Raw genomic sequence first — 18509 nt, forward strand, 5'->3', positions numbered from 1 at the left:
TAGGTTTCAATGCATATTTGACATTACGGGAATGCTCAAAACCTCTTGAAAATTGACAGATTGCATAAGACCTCATAACACTTTACAAATATTTTGACAATTTTTTCATGTATAGCTAGCGGACTCTACAGCGCCCCCTAATTTGTTCATTTAATAAATTAGCTGTGGATGTGTCAAAATTTGTCTAATCTTCTCAAATTTTGGTAGGATCGTAGATAGTATGACCCTGCACATATTTGCAATTGGCTTGTATTAGCTCCGCCCAACAGGAAGTCGGCCATATTGGAATTTGTAATATTTTTGCACATTTTTCACAAACTCATTTAAACTGCTCCTAAAGTCTTTGTCAGATTACCTCTTATTTCGCTGTAAATGAACAACAGACATATTTGATGATAATTGCCAAAGGATTAGTTGATCGGTAAAACGGTGACCCAATGGCGAGCAATTGAGTCACTAGAGATGCAACACTAAACCAAAGTGAAACCATGACATGGTCAGAAAACAGATTATTGAAAATTCATGAAACTTGGCAAAAACACAAAAGACATCATTACACACATTTTCAGCATTGGTAGGACTGACTCCGCCCAACAGGAAGTCGGCCATTTTGAAATATCTGCATTTTACACACATTTTTTGTGTACATTGTCAAACTACTCCTAGCAAATTTGATGAATTCTCTTGGTATTTGGTAAAAATAAACATTGAACATATCTGATGATAAATTGTGAAGGAATAGTCGATATCTCAAACGAGGAGGAAATGGCAGATGGTTGAATTTTTGAAATCCCACATGAAAACAGGAGGTTGACACCTAGGTAATGCTAGGTGTTTTGAGGAAGTTATAAGAGATAAAAGCTCACAAAATTTGACTGGCCTGCTTATCTGAGGCTGTTGTTTGATCTAGAATTAGAATTTTAAATACATGTGTTTTAACAGCGGTATAGCGCCACCTGTATTTTAATTGGATATTTCACATGTTTATTTGGATAGAAAACTCTTGAAAATTGGCACACTCAATTAAGACCTCAAAATTACTTTTACCGGTTTCTCGGTTTGGCCCGGTACGATTTACGCTGTTGTGCGAGGGCCCTACGTCCCCCTGTGACAGGGGGACAACTCGTTTTATTTGTTTTTGAAATGCCAATGATTGGAAACATATCACTCACCAGTCCTGAACAGCAGCAAAAGATTCTTCATTGGTGATGTCATACATGAGGATGAAGCCCATGGCTCCCCTGTAGTAGGCTGTAGTGATGGTCCTGTAGCGTTCCTGCCCTGCCGTGTCCTAATCAGCCAAACAACACAACACATAAGAGGCATTCATTAAAAAAAGTGTGATTAAATCAAAAGACTGATCTCAGTGTGGAACTATGGTCATGTCATTAAAACAGACATTAATTTAATGTGCTGCACCTCAGGCTGTTTAATTTGATTTGAATGGCTCTAAAAAGCACCATGCAGGGAACCAATTAAATAAACTCTGCACCAAACTTCTTGTTCTATGCACTTGTACTCGCCTCACATGGCCAAGAAAAGTGCTCATTTAATCTGATTTAATTTATTATGAATGTATTCAATTAAAATAACAATGCTGATGAATTTATACAATCAACAAGACTGGATTAAATCAATCAACAGGGTTCTAAATGACTCCTATAAAAATCTGTAAGAACTAATAAATATCAACTACAGAAAAGAACAAAAAACAAAATGGAGAACAATAGAATTTTCTGTAATTACAGCTTTATCCTGTTATAGGTTCGACAAAAGTAACATAGAGATATAGTGAACTGAAATGTTCTAAAAATGTAAATAAAAACCCTGTTACAGGCTACATGTAAAAGAATATGCCTTATGTCTCTAATGTAGAGCTTTTACAATATACCAGCCACTTTTAGCAAAGGTAGGAAATACATTTTTTGTTAAAGTAAGAAAGTGATTTAATCACTGGTACCATGTACTGCAGTTTAATGGATCTAAAATAAAATTATATTCACATAGAAGCAAAAATATATAATGAAATGCGCAGAAGCAAACAACAGATTCCAAAATTAAAAGGCTGTAGCAGCAAAATCGATAAAAAAAGAATCCACAAAAACACAAAAATTAAAGCAAAGACGAGCAAAATCCATACGTAAATATTTTTTTAATAACTGCAAAGAATAATAAGGTAACCAAGCATATTTAAAAATATATATTTTATATTATTTTCTGCAATTATTTGCAAAATTCACTTTTTTGTTTGATTCTAACTTTATATATTTTACCGTGTAAACGTTTTTTAAAATCATGAATAAATAAAGAATGAATTCATTAGTCTCTTATTGTCCACAAGGCACAATAAAATAGAAAGTATCTCATAGCCACAGGCCACAGCCTGTGTTCAAAAGGTCCTGAGCTTTCACAGACAAAGCTACTTAGCTGAAGCTGTACCAGACCCAACATGTTTTCAGTAAGACCTAATTTTGTATACCTGCAGCTATTATTGATTAGACTTACTTAACACTAAAACAGCAAAAAAACAGACTCAAGACTTAAAATAATAGTATGTCTGTAGTAAAAACAGGGCATTATGCTAACCTTACCCTGCTAACTTTAGCTAACTGATAAGCTAGGAGGTAATAACGGTAGAGGCCATATTTTCACATAAGACACACACATTTCAAGCAGTTCACACACACACATACACACCACACCTTGAATCTCTCACACACAGGAATTTCTAGGACAATGACAACCAAGGTGCACCTCTATTTTTTAACTGTGGTCGAAGAGCAGGAAGCAGCTCCGAAGAAGCTTAACACACACTAGTCAATAAACCAAGAAATGTAGCCAATCAAAATAATCAAAAAATAGTAGATGATGCAGACCGAAAAACATTAAACAACGCGGAAGCACCATATTCAATGAGTAGCCTACAGTACAGTAAGTCATCTCATCATTACATTTTGCATCATAAAAATAATGTGAGTTGACATCTGGGAATATTGTCTCCACCTAATTATCTTAACTACTTATACGTATGATTATCAGGTCAAACACTAATACATGGATCGGTTAACCGAGTGTCGATTAAGCATGCAGCTGTTAACTCTAAGCTATCAACACAGCAACTCTTTCAGTCTGTTGTGCCGTCCAAGGTTACAGATCCCATGCTGGTAAGCAACTAATGCTAAGGGGACCTATTAAGTTACCACAAGAGCTGTAATGAACAAGAGCAGGACTGTTTCCTGTCTCCATGATACTGAGCCCTGTACTGCAATTCAGTACCTCATAAACAAGCCCTGCGATAAAAGAATACATTTCCCATCTGTCTCTGCCATACACGTCCATACAGCTGTATTATTAACCCTTGGAAGTCTATAAGTGTTATGGTTTATATTCCTTACGTTACATACTTATTTGAAAGAAAGGTGAAATAGGTAATAAGCCAGCAAAGTAATATATGGAATGTGTTTTCTATAATTCCAAAGGTAATGATAGCTAATATATAAGTAGAACAATCTCTACATTGCAGTTTTGAATGAGTATTATTTAATGGTATTTATCTGATGTTAGTCCATATTGTCGTGATAGTCAGACATATATACATGTTTGTGTTTTAGGGGAGAGCCATTACAAAGGAGATAAAAGTAGGAGGTGGATTAAAAATTGGCAAACACTCACTGCTTTCTACAAAATCTCCAAATATACTGTAATGATCACATTACATTGTAGGGATGCACTGATGTGGGAGTTATGGACCGATGCAGATATCCGATATTACACATGTATATGTCTGCCAATGTCTAACCTTACATCAATCACTTTTTAACACTTTCAGACCTGAATTATCTCCTGTGTTGAAAAAGAAAATGGAAGAATTTGTTTTCTGTCTGTAATGCAAAGAAAAGAAGACTAATATTATACTAGAAAATCTATATAGCAAATAAATCCCATTAACTAAAATATTTTCCATTGCATTGGAAGCCTGTGTACAATATTTTATTTTTTAAATTGATCTTTTTTCATAAATTATCTCTAAACAGTAAAAGACATGATTACTACATCACAGTAAATGTAAAAAAAATAGCTGTTGCTTTGCCTCAAGGGCTCTTCTACTACTACTGTTTTTTCCAGTGCAGTGGGTGGGGCCAAGCTACTGTTTAACTGGTTTATAAACTTGTTTTATTGGCTTGTTCGTGATCTATTCTGATAAACATACATGATGTCCATTGTAATGGATGCAGGGTCTGAAAGGGTTAAGTATTGCTGCCAGGATCATTTGGTTATTTTTTGGCATACAATAAATAGAGCAGCAAAAACCATTTAGAAATATCAAAATTGGGAAAAAAGCAATGATTAGCTATTATCAGATATAATGCCAATATCATTGTGCATCCCTATTACTTATCACATTAGTTATCTGATAATAAGTTGAAGTAAGATAGGTTAGAACATACACGTCTCTTTTATAACAATTATTATTCATTACATTTTAAACTCTATTTGTTTAGTTATATAAGCGCCATCTCACAATATTGTTCAAATGACCAAATATTTGAATGTATTCAAAAAGACTAAGGTTTTTAAGGGATGTATTCATTTTTGAAGTGAGAAATAACTGGATTAAATTGTAGAAAATATGTGTTAATGTGCATACACCACTGGGGGACACAGGAAGGTTAATAAACAGCTGTATTTGTATGTACCACATCATGTTGGTTTAAAACCATATACAGTGATAAACATTCAATAAAGCTCTTAAAGAACTGCTCTACAGCTCTGTAGCTTTGCTGAGCTCTTTCTACACTACATTGTGCTGAAATGCCAGGGAGGAGGGGCCATTGCCAAGGACCCTGGGGTGCGTCGTGCTACACTCTGCACTGTCCTTATAGATCACACCAATCTCTCACGACTGCTACGTTACTGACCCTCTAATATCATACAGACCATCATTTGCACACCTAATGTTACTAACAGGTATATATTGCTTTCTGTTGATCTTGAGAGTGTAATGTATTCTATGTGCTTTAAATAGAAATAAATGGTAATAATAGCAATTCTAAAGCAGGTCATAAGTAGCAGTTTTATTAAATATCTCGTACTAGGACAGGAAATCTCACCCAGATCTGCAGCTTGATCCTCTTGTCATTCCTGTAGATGGTCTTCACCTTGAAGTCGATGCCTACTGTGCTAACGAAAGCTGGAGTGAAGGAGTCGTCAGCGTAACGAAACAGAAAGCTGGTCTTTCCCACACTGCTGTTGCCAATGATCAGGATTTTGAACATGTAATCAAAGTTCTGGTCAGAAGACTCCTTTTGGCCATAGCGGTTATCTGTAGCTGAAGCCATCTGAGAAGAAATGATAAAACAATAGCAAAACACATTATTATATTTATTTATTATTATTATTATTATATTATTACAAAATGTTCATGCAACAGGAAGCGCTAAACTGGAGGCGATTAAAAAAATAATCAAAACCCAAAAACAAATAGAACATACAGAAAAAAAAGTGGCAGGACAAATTAGTAATAACTTTTTAAGAAACCATCATGGGATGCGTTTCCCAAAAGCTTCTTAATGCTAAGAACTTTGTTAACTCATACTTAAGATTGATCATTAATTAAAGATTGCAAATTAACGAATAACCTGACCCGAGTGTTTTAAAAGTACTTCTTTAAGTGAACTCTTCATAAGTTTAGCCCTAGAGGTTTATTATTTCAGTGGTTGATTATATATATTACGGTATACAATCTTCAGCTTAATCAACTCAATCAAATTATGTCCGTTTGTTATTTGCTTTTTAGAATATGTATAATGATATTGATTCAAAAAACATTACAGGTTTTTCAAGCATAGTAGTGAATAAAATACTGTATATTTGGCAGTGTTAAATCAATCTTTGTGGTTTGAACTTGTTTGTTAGGTATATTATACTTATATATTTTGTTTTGTTTTAAAAAAAACATTAATGTTACAAGCTTCTTCATTTTATGTCTAAAATAGTGTGGGTAAATGCTGATTCCAGATAGAAGATATAACAAGTTTGTTGGAACAAATGTAACTCATCAAAAGGGCCACGTTAAAAAATTATATTCGAAAACACAAGTACAGAGATTTATTTTTTAACATTCAACAATTTGCATTCTGCACCAGCCAATGATTCATGTGTTTATTATGCTGCACCAGAGAAAGTCAGGAAAAAATATACAATCCAACAGTTTAAACCGGAGTGCAGAAAACAATAATTTTGCTTATGTTAATCATTTTGTACGCATAGTGTACCCTGCTTCTACAAAGCATAAATGTCAATGTGAGAGAGAAGGATGTGGTGTTTAAAGACATAATAAAGAAGCCATAGGTAATGTGGCTGTAAAGAGGTCAACTGAACATCCTTTTATTATCTTTAGTATTATGCATACTCAAATATTAAAATGAGTCAGAATGCATATCTGCACTTCAGATATCTACAGGTGCTCATGCTTCCTGGGATCAGAAAAGCTATAATAATAACAATGTCATAGCATCATAATGCCCAATCCAAGAGGATAACACTTTTTCTCGAATGGACATTTTCAGCATGTACAGTGCAGCCGCAGTTGTCAGGCCACAGATTGTGATTTAGCAGCCTGAGAGGCTGAATAAAGCTGGAGTAAAACTGCCTGCTGTGAACTATTAAATCTAAAAGCACCTCCATCAATCTTTAGGGCTATTAATCAGGCTTTACCGTAGCTGAGAGCAATAAATTGATGCAACACTCTGTATAATCAATTATCACCAAGCGCCATGGAATAAGAAAGTCCATCACTTACATTTGCCATTTTCATACATAAGCATTGATTTTCTCTACGGTTCTAAAAATACTAATAACTAATGTAATTCTAGCGTAAAATATATATATATATTTTTGTGTCCACTATTTTACGTGAAATGTTTTATGTTTTTCATAATGAATGAATCAGCAGAACATTTTAAAAGAAAAGCTTTTATGGTTGTTCCATCTAACAGATTTGATTGCAAAGTAACCTATTTTGTTTATCAAAAAAGCAAACAAACAATTATTAACCTGTCATAAAAAGGATGTGACAATATTAATACAGCACTGAAAAATTAAATATTGATCAAGTCCTGTCAAAATTATGGGTACAACACGGTCACCACTTTTCACCAGCTCATTATCTTCTAAGTACTGATCTTTGTCACCTGTTTTTCAATGACCTCTGTCTATTTAAACATGTTTGTACCTTACTGACTTTGCAAAGTATTGCCAAATTTTAGCCGTTGCACACTGATCTTTATTCCGTTGTTCATTTCTCTGCTACCTGATCCTGTTTTTGTCTTTTTACATTACCCCAGTGTTTTGGATTGCTCGTTGTGGAAGATTTTTGGTTTTGAACTATGGTTTAGATTTTTCTATGCTTTCTCTTCGATTGTGTCTATTTCAGGTACTGTCACTATCATTCTTGCACTCTGGTTTGTTTATGACCTTGATCTTGTTCAGCCACTTTGTCTTACTAAACTTAAAGTATATTTTTGTATTTGCAAGCATCCGGCTTGAATATCAAACATTACAGAACCATTTTCTGTTGGTTCCATTATCATGGAATTTTAACACAATGTAAAGAACGAAAAAAGATATAAGGGTTTTTTTCATTAAAAATGCTGATATGCTTATAAATTTAGGGATTCTTTGGTGTGTGTATTATATGTTTAAACCTAAATAACATGACATCTTATGTCCTGAACACATTGATCTCAGCAGTAGGTATGCCATTAAAACACTATATAACATTTTAATAAATACAGTGGTCACAATTTGGTCAGAAGAACAGAGGAGAACACAGGCTTGGTTGCTAACTTCTCTGTGAACTCTAGACACCAGCAGCTCATCTCATTTTCTTGCATAAAGGACTGATTAGATAATGTTTATATACTGAATATACTGGTCTTCCTTGGGATGATTGCTGGAAATGGCTACACTTAAAAAAAAAACCTGATCTCAAACAATAAAAAAACACTTAACAATTTTAACACATAACACACTGAAAATCTAATGAAATATCATTATTTTTGCACCTGTAATTTGTAAAATGCCCCAACATGCAGAAAAGGCATGGTTCAGGTTTTTAAGTTATTTTTAAAATATACAGAACATACATATCACCCTTGAATCACATGTATATTAATGTTAATCAAAGGGGACAACTTAAAACTGAAACAAATCCTTAGGAGCTATGCTAACTTACACCTCAGCTCTAATAACTAGAGAGCAGCAGGGTACATGTTACATGGTACATGCTGGAGTAACGACAACATGCCACCAGGTCAAGTACCAACAAAAATTAGCGGAGCAAGATGGAAACATTACTCTTCCAGGGTTGAGTAAAAGAGATCGCAGATGCCCGGGCTTGGCATCAATCAAAGCTAGCTCTGCCGTGCAGGATCAATATTTGATACAGCGCCATTGGCTCCGTCCCAATCTGTCTCACCAGCGGAAATCTAAAAACAGACCCTGTGATAGTGTTTCTTTGACCTCTGCTTGACTGTGCTAAAAATGATGCCTGACACTGGACCGGTGTAAAACACTGACAAAGCCTTGACCAGGTCTGTTGCAGTCAATAGGTGAATATATGAAATGACTTTTTTTTGCCTTTTTTGGAGAAGTTAGCAATTCTAACACAACTGAATCAGAAACAGGATATACAACACACGAGTTACGAGTAAAGTAAAGGCATGTGGTACAACAGGATAGGACTGCATGAGCACCATGCTATGAGTTTTGGATGGAAGAGATGAAGCTGCACTGTATTAGCAGTAGAATGAGTTACTGAAAATACTGAAAATATGTGTTTTCCCCCTAAATATCAATACTATCTTCTACATTGCAAAAAAGTTGCTCAAAACACGTAGAGATGAGGCGGCAATAGTAAAAGCCACCACAGGGAGGGATGCTTGATCATAATCAGGATGATTCAGATGGTTGTAAGGCTTCCTGCACCAGCAGACGTTTGCAGGGACCTCTGACTCAGCCTTAACCTCCATGGCCTTGATGAATAACAGGCTTTGTAGGAAGAATATTAAATTCCGCTGATGTTCCAGAAGATCTGTTGTGTATATATATATATATAAATACATCCTATTTCAATTGTATTGTAGATATTGTCCACAGACCACAAGATTAAATTAAACACATGGGCCTAATGTTGGGAACTGGGTTGAGAAACACTAGTTTTTACTATCAATGAAAATGTGCATTGATGTCATACAACTGATTCTAATACAATACGATATGGGATCAGACAAAGCCTCTAACTTATGGTTGTAGTCTGAGAAGATGAGAGGAGAATGTATGGCAGTCGAAGTGGTAAAAACTCTAAGTCAGTCTTGCTTTGACTTTTTGACTTAGAAGGCCTGGCCATCCCTTGATGAACAGAGGCAGAGCTGAGAAATAGGCCACAGTTTAAAAAAAAAAAAAGAAAGAAATTGGGGTGATGGTAGGGCGCAATATAGAAAGGAGAAATGAACTCTTAAAGGTTGTTAGATTGGATGGAGGGGTATATATAAAAATGTATACATTATAATGTATAAAATATAATAAAATATCTATATTAATGCACATGGCTTCAGGGAACTGTCCTAGAAGGTAGCGTTCCTCGGTGTTACAACAGTGTTCAAAATATTGATATGCCATAATATCACATACGTGCTTGTGGCAATATACATACAGATAATGTAGCTATATTGATTTTTATCAATGTATGTTTGGGAAAGCTTTCACTCTTGTCTAGAGGTTTGGGCATCCCTGATAATTTTATTTATTTATTTATTATTTTTTTTTTTTTATAAATCATTGGTTGTTCAAATCAGCAATTTAAGTTAAATATATCCTATAGCAGACGAACACAGTTTTTTGTAAGAGGTGAAATTAAGTTTATAGGATTGACAGAAATATGCAATAATTCTTTAAACTAAATTAGGCAGGCGCATAAATTTAGGCACCCCCCCAAAAAACATCAATATTTAGCAAATCCTTTAAAAGCTTCCTATAGCTTCCAATGAGAGTCTGGCTTCTGGTTGGAGGTATTTTGCACCATTCTTCTTTACAAAAAGATGGTTTTTGAGCATGAACAGCTCGCTTTAAATCACATCACAGATTTTTAATAATATTCAGGTCTGGGGACTGAGATGATCATTCCTGAATGTTGTAGTTGTTCCTCTGCATGAATGCCTTAGTATATTTTGAGCAGTGTTTAGGGTTGTTGTCTTGTTAAAGTCTCTGAGATAGCTTTTTGTATCTTTTCCTTAATCCATGATGTTGAACATTCTTTGTTTTCAGGTCATTTGAGAGTTGTGTTTTGAGGCTCCCATGTTGCCACTCTTCAAAGAAGATGCAAAGAGGAGAAAAAATTGCAATTCAGGGCCCAATTTTATGCACCTCCCTAATGTTGTTTAAATAATTATTGCACACTTTCTGTAAATCCTATAAACTTCTTTTCTTTCTGAAATATCACTGTGTTTGTCTGCTATATGATATATTTAACTGAAACTGCTGATCAGAACAGCCAATGATTTATAAAGGAAAATCATGAAAATTATCAGGGGTACCCAAACTTTTTCATTTTTTTTTCCTTAATTAGAAATGATTTTGGCAATGAATGTCTGGCCATATTGCTTACAGATAATTAAGTTAGTAGCAACTGTTGTATTTATATATTTATACTATAGGCTATTTTCTCTAATTCATTTCAGAGTAAAAACTGTCACTTGATACATGTATAGTGAAATGTGTGGTATAATGTTCCTTGTGATAGATGACTTAATGCATTTATCAATTGATATAGTTATACTAATGAAATATTGTGATGATTATTGTAAACCTGAAATCATGAAGCATTTTTCTTTTTACCGTCACATAATTCTGAGGGAAACCAGCTAAATTAAGTCATTTCACTCAATGACAGGTAGGTGTGGAAGAAGGAGGTGTTGAAACATGATATTTTCATGGTTCATGCTGAAGCAATCCAAAATTGGAGGAAGTTGTAGGGCAAATGTCATTGCCATTCCAATACGAATTTCTAATAAAAAGTGCTTAACATGACTTAATCTAATCTTTTTGGGCTGACATATGGGTAAAACTAGACATTAAACCTACTGTAGAGTACTGCATATAGTGCAAAACAGTCTTGTCTAGTTGTGCTTGTAGTCATTTTGTAATTCTTGTACTGATATCTAGAAATACACTCTAAACAAAACAACTTTTTGTGGACCTTTGGAAGCTTATTATAACTGCTGGACAGAGATGCTGTGGGTCAGCTAAGTAAATTAGTGTTGGGTTTCAAAGAAACGTGATCACCAGGTTGCGTCAAAGCAAAGTGGAACAACACACTTTGCTTACTCAGAGTTGGGCAGGTGAATACAGGTTAAGTAGGACATACCTGCACCCATGTAATGCAGTGCTATTGCTCGGTTAAGATGGCAAACTAATTTGCTCCTGATAAATTTGATCTTTTAATGGATTGTAATGGAGTGTTAATGCAATATTTTTTAATTAAATCCTGAATGAACAAGTAATGTTTAATTACGTTGTTTTTTTGTTGTATTGTAATATCTTTATTTACAATTAAGGAATTATTGTTTTTCTTACTAAGAGAGAAAATCCTCTTCTTATATAACTCAGTGTTAAAACCAAAAAAGTCAAAGGTTTACAGTTCCTCTGCATTAAATTTTACATTTATAGTCTCTTGAATTAAAGGGCTATGAATTGTGTGAAAATAAATAGAAAGAATAAGTGCTGCTATTACTATTATCTCTTAAACAACCTTATCTGGCGCTTGAAAGAACACAACTGATGATGTGCCAAGAAGCAACAGCAGAGGTCCTTACAGAGATATTACCACTACTTCTGCTACTATTAATTATAGCAATTGGTCATTTTACTAACCATGTATCCTAATGTAAAGGTAGTGACTGAGTGGTAAAGTAAGTTGAACAGAAAATCCACAGTAAATAAAAAATAATTTTTAAATGATTCTCACTCAGGGTGCTTTCACTGCTAAAGGTCTGGACCATAGTCCAGACCAAGGTTTGTGTGTGTGTGTGTGTGTGTAGCACAGTATATATTCTGTCTGGTTATTTTGGATTTACACTGCACTTTACTGAGTGGAATAAAGAAGATGCTTATGTCCTGACATTATAACCTACACTGGCTGTGTCTCCTTTTATGTCACATTAACTGTTCTGTAGAATGCTGTCAGATGTTTCGCATGTGACTTAGGTCTCAGGTCTCAGGAACAGTCCCAAATCATCTTCTCCAGTGAGATGTACTATGTGTTTCTTATACAAATACATAAGTCTGGCATTTTTGCATATTATCTCATCACCAAATGTATTTTTTTTGCCTTTTTTGTGCATAATTTCGGTTGTAAAATATTCAGTGCATCCCTAATTGATACAGTATTGTGGGAATCAAAAATACTGCATTAGTTCAATATGTCTAGGTTTACTTACCTCTAATATAAATGCATTGGTTTTCAGTAAGTATGCAATGATGTGGTGATTCTGGGCCGATGACAATATTGCATGTTACACATTTATATATCTACCACTGCCAATATACATAATTATAACTTTCAGAAAGACTAGCCACCCTGGTAACTTTAAAAACCAATGTAACATTTATTTTTCCTTACAAATCATACTAAATGCAAAAAGTTTAATAAAATGTTTCTCCTGAGAAACTTTTTTGGTTTCCCATTTAGCTAACTTGTCCTACATAGATTGCTCTCAGGTTAATAAAAGAGTAGATTTAATGAAATGAGCTTAAAACAATGGATTTTAAAGTAGTAGTAGTTGTAGCAATTGTATTAGTGCAGCCAGTTTTGCTTGATACGTTTCCAACATATAATAAATATGGCAAATTTAGGCGCCGGCCTGATGCAGATGATTATAAAAAAAATCAATTGTTGGCCAATAACAATATAATTCTGATATCATTGTGCGTTTGGACTCAACAGCACATTTTGAAGAGGAATACTCTTCAGAGATGAGCCTTTATAAGTAGGCTATCATGCTCAAACTACACAAGTACTCCACTACCTCACAAAACACACAGCTAACAACATGTAATGACACAGTGTTTCTGCGTGCAATTTGAGTCTAGATCTGTTACAGGATCAGATTCATTCTTTTCTTCTCTCTGATATCCGATCTGAGCATTTTCTGCTGATATCCGCTTGATACTGACACCCAACTATACTGATATGTAATGTCTAATTGACATTGCAAACCCACAGAACCTCCACAATGGTTGATTATACAAAAAGAAATCAGAAAACAAGTTAACTATGAGCTGGTATGTTGAAAAGCTCGGCACAACATCAAAGTGCTTCAGATTTCTGCGTTTCTCTAGATAACAGAGGGCTGGAGCACCCTAAAAATAGAAGCTCACTTTGAGGCGCACACAATGTGGAGCCAGCGACTTTATCAGTGAGACAAAACGCTGCTGCAGAGAAGCACTGTTCCTTCAGGGATGAGAGAAATGAGGAGCTTTAGTGTCGTAGTGCATTTTACCAAAAGCCTTTCAGCACTAAGAAGAAGCTAAGTGAAGTAAAGTTTTGTACTATGAAAGGATAAGGTTCTTTATATTTTGTGAGGAGATGGGGAAAGCAATGAACCCCCTAGGTTTTGGATAATGCAGAGTGGAGAGTGATGATGCAAAAGTTCGACTGTCTGTTCCGTTTGTTTTAGAGTGCATAGACTACTAGGGCTAGGCAATGAATTTATTTAAATTTAAACTCATTTTTACAGTTTTACTGTTTTTCTTTTTTGTGTGCAGAGAACTGTGGTTAACAGAGTGCCGCAAATGATACATCAGTTGTGGCCTTCAATTTGATCAATGTGTCAGCAGCATTTCTCAACACGTCTGTAGTCACGTGACTCCGCCCTATCCAGTCTGAGACATGGAAAGAACATGTTGGAGAACTGTTCAATTAATCGTGACATTGTTTGGTGTCATATCGCCCAGGTCTAGCTCAGATGTCAGCTGGTTCTGACATAAGTAGAAACAGATCTAAATGTTTTGATTAAAGTAACTGGTTAGAGACAGAGATTTGAAACTAGAAAATCTTTGGAAACCTTGAAAACCTTAAAATACTCTAAAAATAGCAGCCAGTGTGCAGATAAAGCACCTCACTATTTGCTTCCATTGCATTGTAAGCATTCTGTGAGTTGGAGGTTGGAGTTATTAACATACATAGAGGCATATCTAAATTATTGACTGCAGTAACTGCATTTATAATACAGCCATAGCAGACAGATACATAGTTGAAAATCTCTAGCGTATTCCTTTGGGAAAAAAACTTGACTAGCCTCTTAATACTCTAAGAATAGATGCCAGTGGGCAGATGATGAAGCACCAGCGCATTGGATTACACTGAATGTTCCTTTTCTGCACAGGGTAGTGTGGTAAAATTATTCTTAGTAACTGGCTATATGATGTCAGGTAAAGATAAAATAAAAGATGCAGGATTATTTCTTTTAAAAAACTCAGATGTTGGCACTTCTGAGTTCCAACAAGGAAATTTCAGTTGGAATGTCCCTACAAGCAAACCCTGCACATTAACAAAAGTACCTTGCCAATAAAATGGTCAACTAATTTGTGTCGTCATTCCCAGTTCCGACACCCGAGATAAATAGAACACAGCATAATTACACATGAACCAGATACTGGAAAACGTGCCAATTGGCTTTCTTCATAAACGTATTTTGAGTCAGTGGGTTTTTGGTTCTTTTTACATACAGGGAAATTTACTACAATTGTTGACCAATGCAGTCAAGCCAAAGTAGATGACTGCTACTAGCATGCAACGATCTAGGATATTCCTTTTAAATCTTTTTGCTCTTAGCCTAATTAGAATATACACCACTGTATGTTGAAGCGTGTGTCTGTTGACTGGCCTCCATCCGCACAAATTCTCACACTGTGAGTCAATGGTCTTTTGGTTGTTTTTACACTCAGGAGAAAAATAATTACTGTGTAAGTAGCAAATGGATATTAGTATGGCTGCACAATATTGGAAATAACTGACATTTTAATATTTTGTTTTCTGCAATATACACTGTGATTAAGGGTGTGCCATATAATATTAAATGCAATATTATCACCAACATTTTAAAATATCATTATCGCAAAAATACCCTGAAATATTGTGATATCATTGTAGAATTTTTTTTGTAGCAGAATATTTTTTGTAGTAGTATATTTTTTGTAGCACAAGGGAAATTCACACTGCTCTCATTTTCCATTAAATATCTACTAAAGACAGATTATATATGTCCAGTATAATTTATTTTACTTCAATTCTGGATAAAAGGAGTGCAATATTAGTATCATGATATGTTGGATTTTCTTCTATTACAATCTGGTTAAAATCTCAATTAGAGGTGTCGTATCATAAATGTTAATAAAATTTAATATTAATCTTTTGTCATATCACCAAGAATATACCCTAAAATAAATATCTGTGATATTTAGAAAAATCTGAAATAATCCATGCCATGTTAATTAATAATGCATTTTTAATTCTGTCCAGGTATAATCTATCTTCGCTATCAGATATGAATGGAAAAATAGACAACAGTGAGAACAGTGACTGCACCTTCAGCGATTACGATGCTGAAACAATGTATAGTGCAACCCTTTTTAAAGGTAAAGGCCTAAAAAAAGGACTGCAGACAGCAGACAATTCAAGAAAGGGAAACGAAACATTAATGAACATAAATACACAGATAATTTGAAGTGCGAATATGTTTAAAGCCTTTTTTCTCTCAGTGTCATTATTACTACATAGTGCACCATAAATCTATAAATCTTTATACATCCACTCCCCCTAACAGCATACAGTTTTCTAGCACATAACCCTTAATAATAGCAGCTAGCTAGACGGAATCAGGTTAATATAACCAATCCATCCAACCAATTTGATGAGCTACCTTGGAAGGACGTTGATGTGCAATAAGCAGCTGCTACATGGGGATATATATCTACAGCTTTAGTGCTTTTTAATATTAATATTATTAGGATTATTACTGAGAGGCCTTATAGCTAAAGCAGAGCAATAGAGAAAAAGAGCTACTGCAGCAGTTATAAAGACAGGAAATGCAGTTTAATACAGGGTAAATGGAAAAGAGGGAAAGAGAGAGAGAGAGAAAGAGGAAAGAAGAGAGAGGGGGATGATAGAAAAATAGAGAAAGGCAGGCTGTCAGGGAGAGGAGCTGCGTTTGCTGTGCGTTTGAAAATGGAGCTGTTATAGGGCGGATGATGGCGGTGGGGGTCGCTCCACGTAATCTTCATCTGGGCCGGGCACCTTACGGCACACACACGCACACACACACATCACTGCATTCCCATTTAGCTAATTCAACAAATAACGATAAGAGCAGCGGTAGCAGCAACACAAAAACCCTGCTGGTGTTTCTTATATAACAGCAAGCAAGTGAACATATGGCAAAATGCAATATTCTGCCTGGTTCTGCTCCCAATCCCATTCAGGACCTCGAATAATCGACCAGGCAGGTTACAAAACACGCACACACATAAGCACTGCTAAATAAACCAATAAAAAACGACGAGAACTATTAGAAAAAGCATAAATACGCTATAGCTACACCTACAGCTAGCGCTCCTATCCAATGACAGCACACAGTGCGCTTATACGGATGGAGCAGATGTGGATACAGCCCAACACAGCCCGATAGGATGCTCCTCTCTCCATGTCAAATGAAGGTTATTCTTCCCTCTAAATCGAAAATTAGCTCGACCACCATCCCAAACCACCCCCTCGCCGCATGCAGACCCCCCCACAGACCGAACACACCGAATAATATCGAGATATTACAGCGTTTCCTTACCGCTGGAGATGTTTTAACGTGTGAATTACGCCAACGCTGCGCCTCTTCCAGCACCTGCAGAACCCTCGACGTCACTTGACGGGCGTGTGACGCACCGAACGGGCGGAGCCGCAGGCAGCGCGGGGGGCGTGGCTCGGAGCGCCGGCGAGCCAATCGCGTCTCGGCACGGCTCTCTAAAGCGATCCTCTTGATGTGAGGAGCTATTCGGACAGCGGTAGCGCCGCAGGCTCGTCATGCATTATGTAGTGGAGCCTGGCTGGAGCCACTGTATTATTGATCATCAGTTCAGTTGAACAGTCGTAGAAAATCATCTGTTGACTCGTGTGTAGTCAGTCGCGTGTTGTGAGGCTGCGAAGGTGAACAGTGAGCCCAGGTGAACAGAAAGATCATGTTTAAGCAGGAGTCACGTGGAAATACAACAAGGAAACATATGGGAAAAAAAAAGTTCTGAGTGCTTTTATGAATGGTGTGTGTGTGTGTTTTAGTGTAGGCACACGTTTAGTACAGGGTATTTTGAGATGTTTGTATGCGTGTGTGTTTTGGGGTCAGTGTAACGATTATTAAAAATTACATTTCCTGAATCTTTTAAGCTAAATGCAAAAAGAGAAAATTTGATGTAAAAACTCATTATTTAATTTTTTTTAATGTAGTGCAGTGTACAAGAAATAGTTTTCATCCATTTTTTTCATCTCAGTCCCTCACAATCGGAATTTCATGAAAAATAAAAATAAAAGTCTTTATTTTCTGATTTTTCAGTTTTTGCATTTTGCAAGTTGGATTTTACCACCAGATTCGTGTTGCAAGATACAAAAATAGACAAATCTGAAAATCGAGAGAAGACTTTTCATTTTTCTTAAAATTCTGTTTGTTAAAGACCGATATGAAAAACTTGATAATTGAAAAAAAAAGGATAAAACACGTTTCTTCTTCACTCTACTGAATAACAATATATATATATATATATATATATTTATATATATATATATATAATGATTATGTTTTATATCCAATTTTCTATTCTCGAATTTAGCTTGACACGGTCAGAAAATTAAACTGATAAACGTTACACTGACCGTTTTGGAATCGTGCAGGCTCATTATCTCCTCTTTCTCTTATGCCCTTTCTATAATTCTGGGCAAAAAAAATATTTGAGAGGCTGAAAGTTGGAAACCATTTCCAATTGACACACAAAACCGAATCTAAAATAATGTGTGAGCATTTGGCGCCACCCAGTGTTTAAATCGGCCTTCCCATGTAGGCTAATGCAACACTTTCTTTATTTGTCTAAGATATAAGGAATGTAAATACACTCTAGTTATACAGATCTGCCAACACTGAAATAATTTTTTGAGTACAAATCATCACACACCCCAACCACAACAACTATACAGTCCAGTCCACAACAAACAACTATTTTGACACAAATAAGCGATTTTCTATTATTCTAAAATGTCTTATTTTGTATTAGCCTGCGCTTCTTAAAGGATAAAGTTTGTTTACTTAATATACTAATGGAACCTTTATATTCAAGGCATTTATTATTTACTTAAAACAAACAACTAAACCCCGACACTAAACCCCCTGATTTTTGCTGACTCTACCCTCAGCTCA

At 35.5% G+C, this 18509-nt stretch overlaps 1 protein-coding gene across 1 annotated transcript in view; it reads right to left on the reverse strand.

Moving 5' to 3' along the window:
- The window catches only part of rab3ab (RAB3A, member RAS oncogene family, b), a 47676-nt gene extending 30671 nt beyond the window's left edge, over window positions 1-17005 (reverse strand). The window contains exons 1-3 of the mRNA XM_007233142.4: window positions 16899-17005; window positions 5112-5339; window positions 1173-1291 (exon numbers count right to left, since the gene is read on the reverse strand). Of these exons, the coding sequence (XP_007233204.1) occupies window positions 1173-1291; window positions 5112-5339 (347 nt within the window). The 5' untranslated portion in view covers window positions 16899-17005. The remainder of the gene's footprint in view (window positions 1-1172; window positions 1292-5111; window positions 5340-16898) is intronic.
- Window positions 17006-18509: the final 1504 nt, after the last annotated feature.

The sequence above is a fragment of the Astyanax mexicanus genome, chromosome 16 (assembly GCF_023375975.1).
Source record: "Astyanax mexicanus isolate ESR-SI-001 chromosome 16, AstMex3_surface, whole genome shotgun sequence".
In the NCBI taxonomy this organism is placed as follows: Eukaryota; Metazoa; Chordata; class Actinopteri; order Characiformes; family Acestrorhamphidae; genus Astyanax; species Astyanax mexicanus.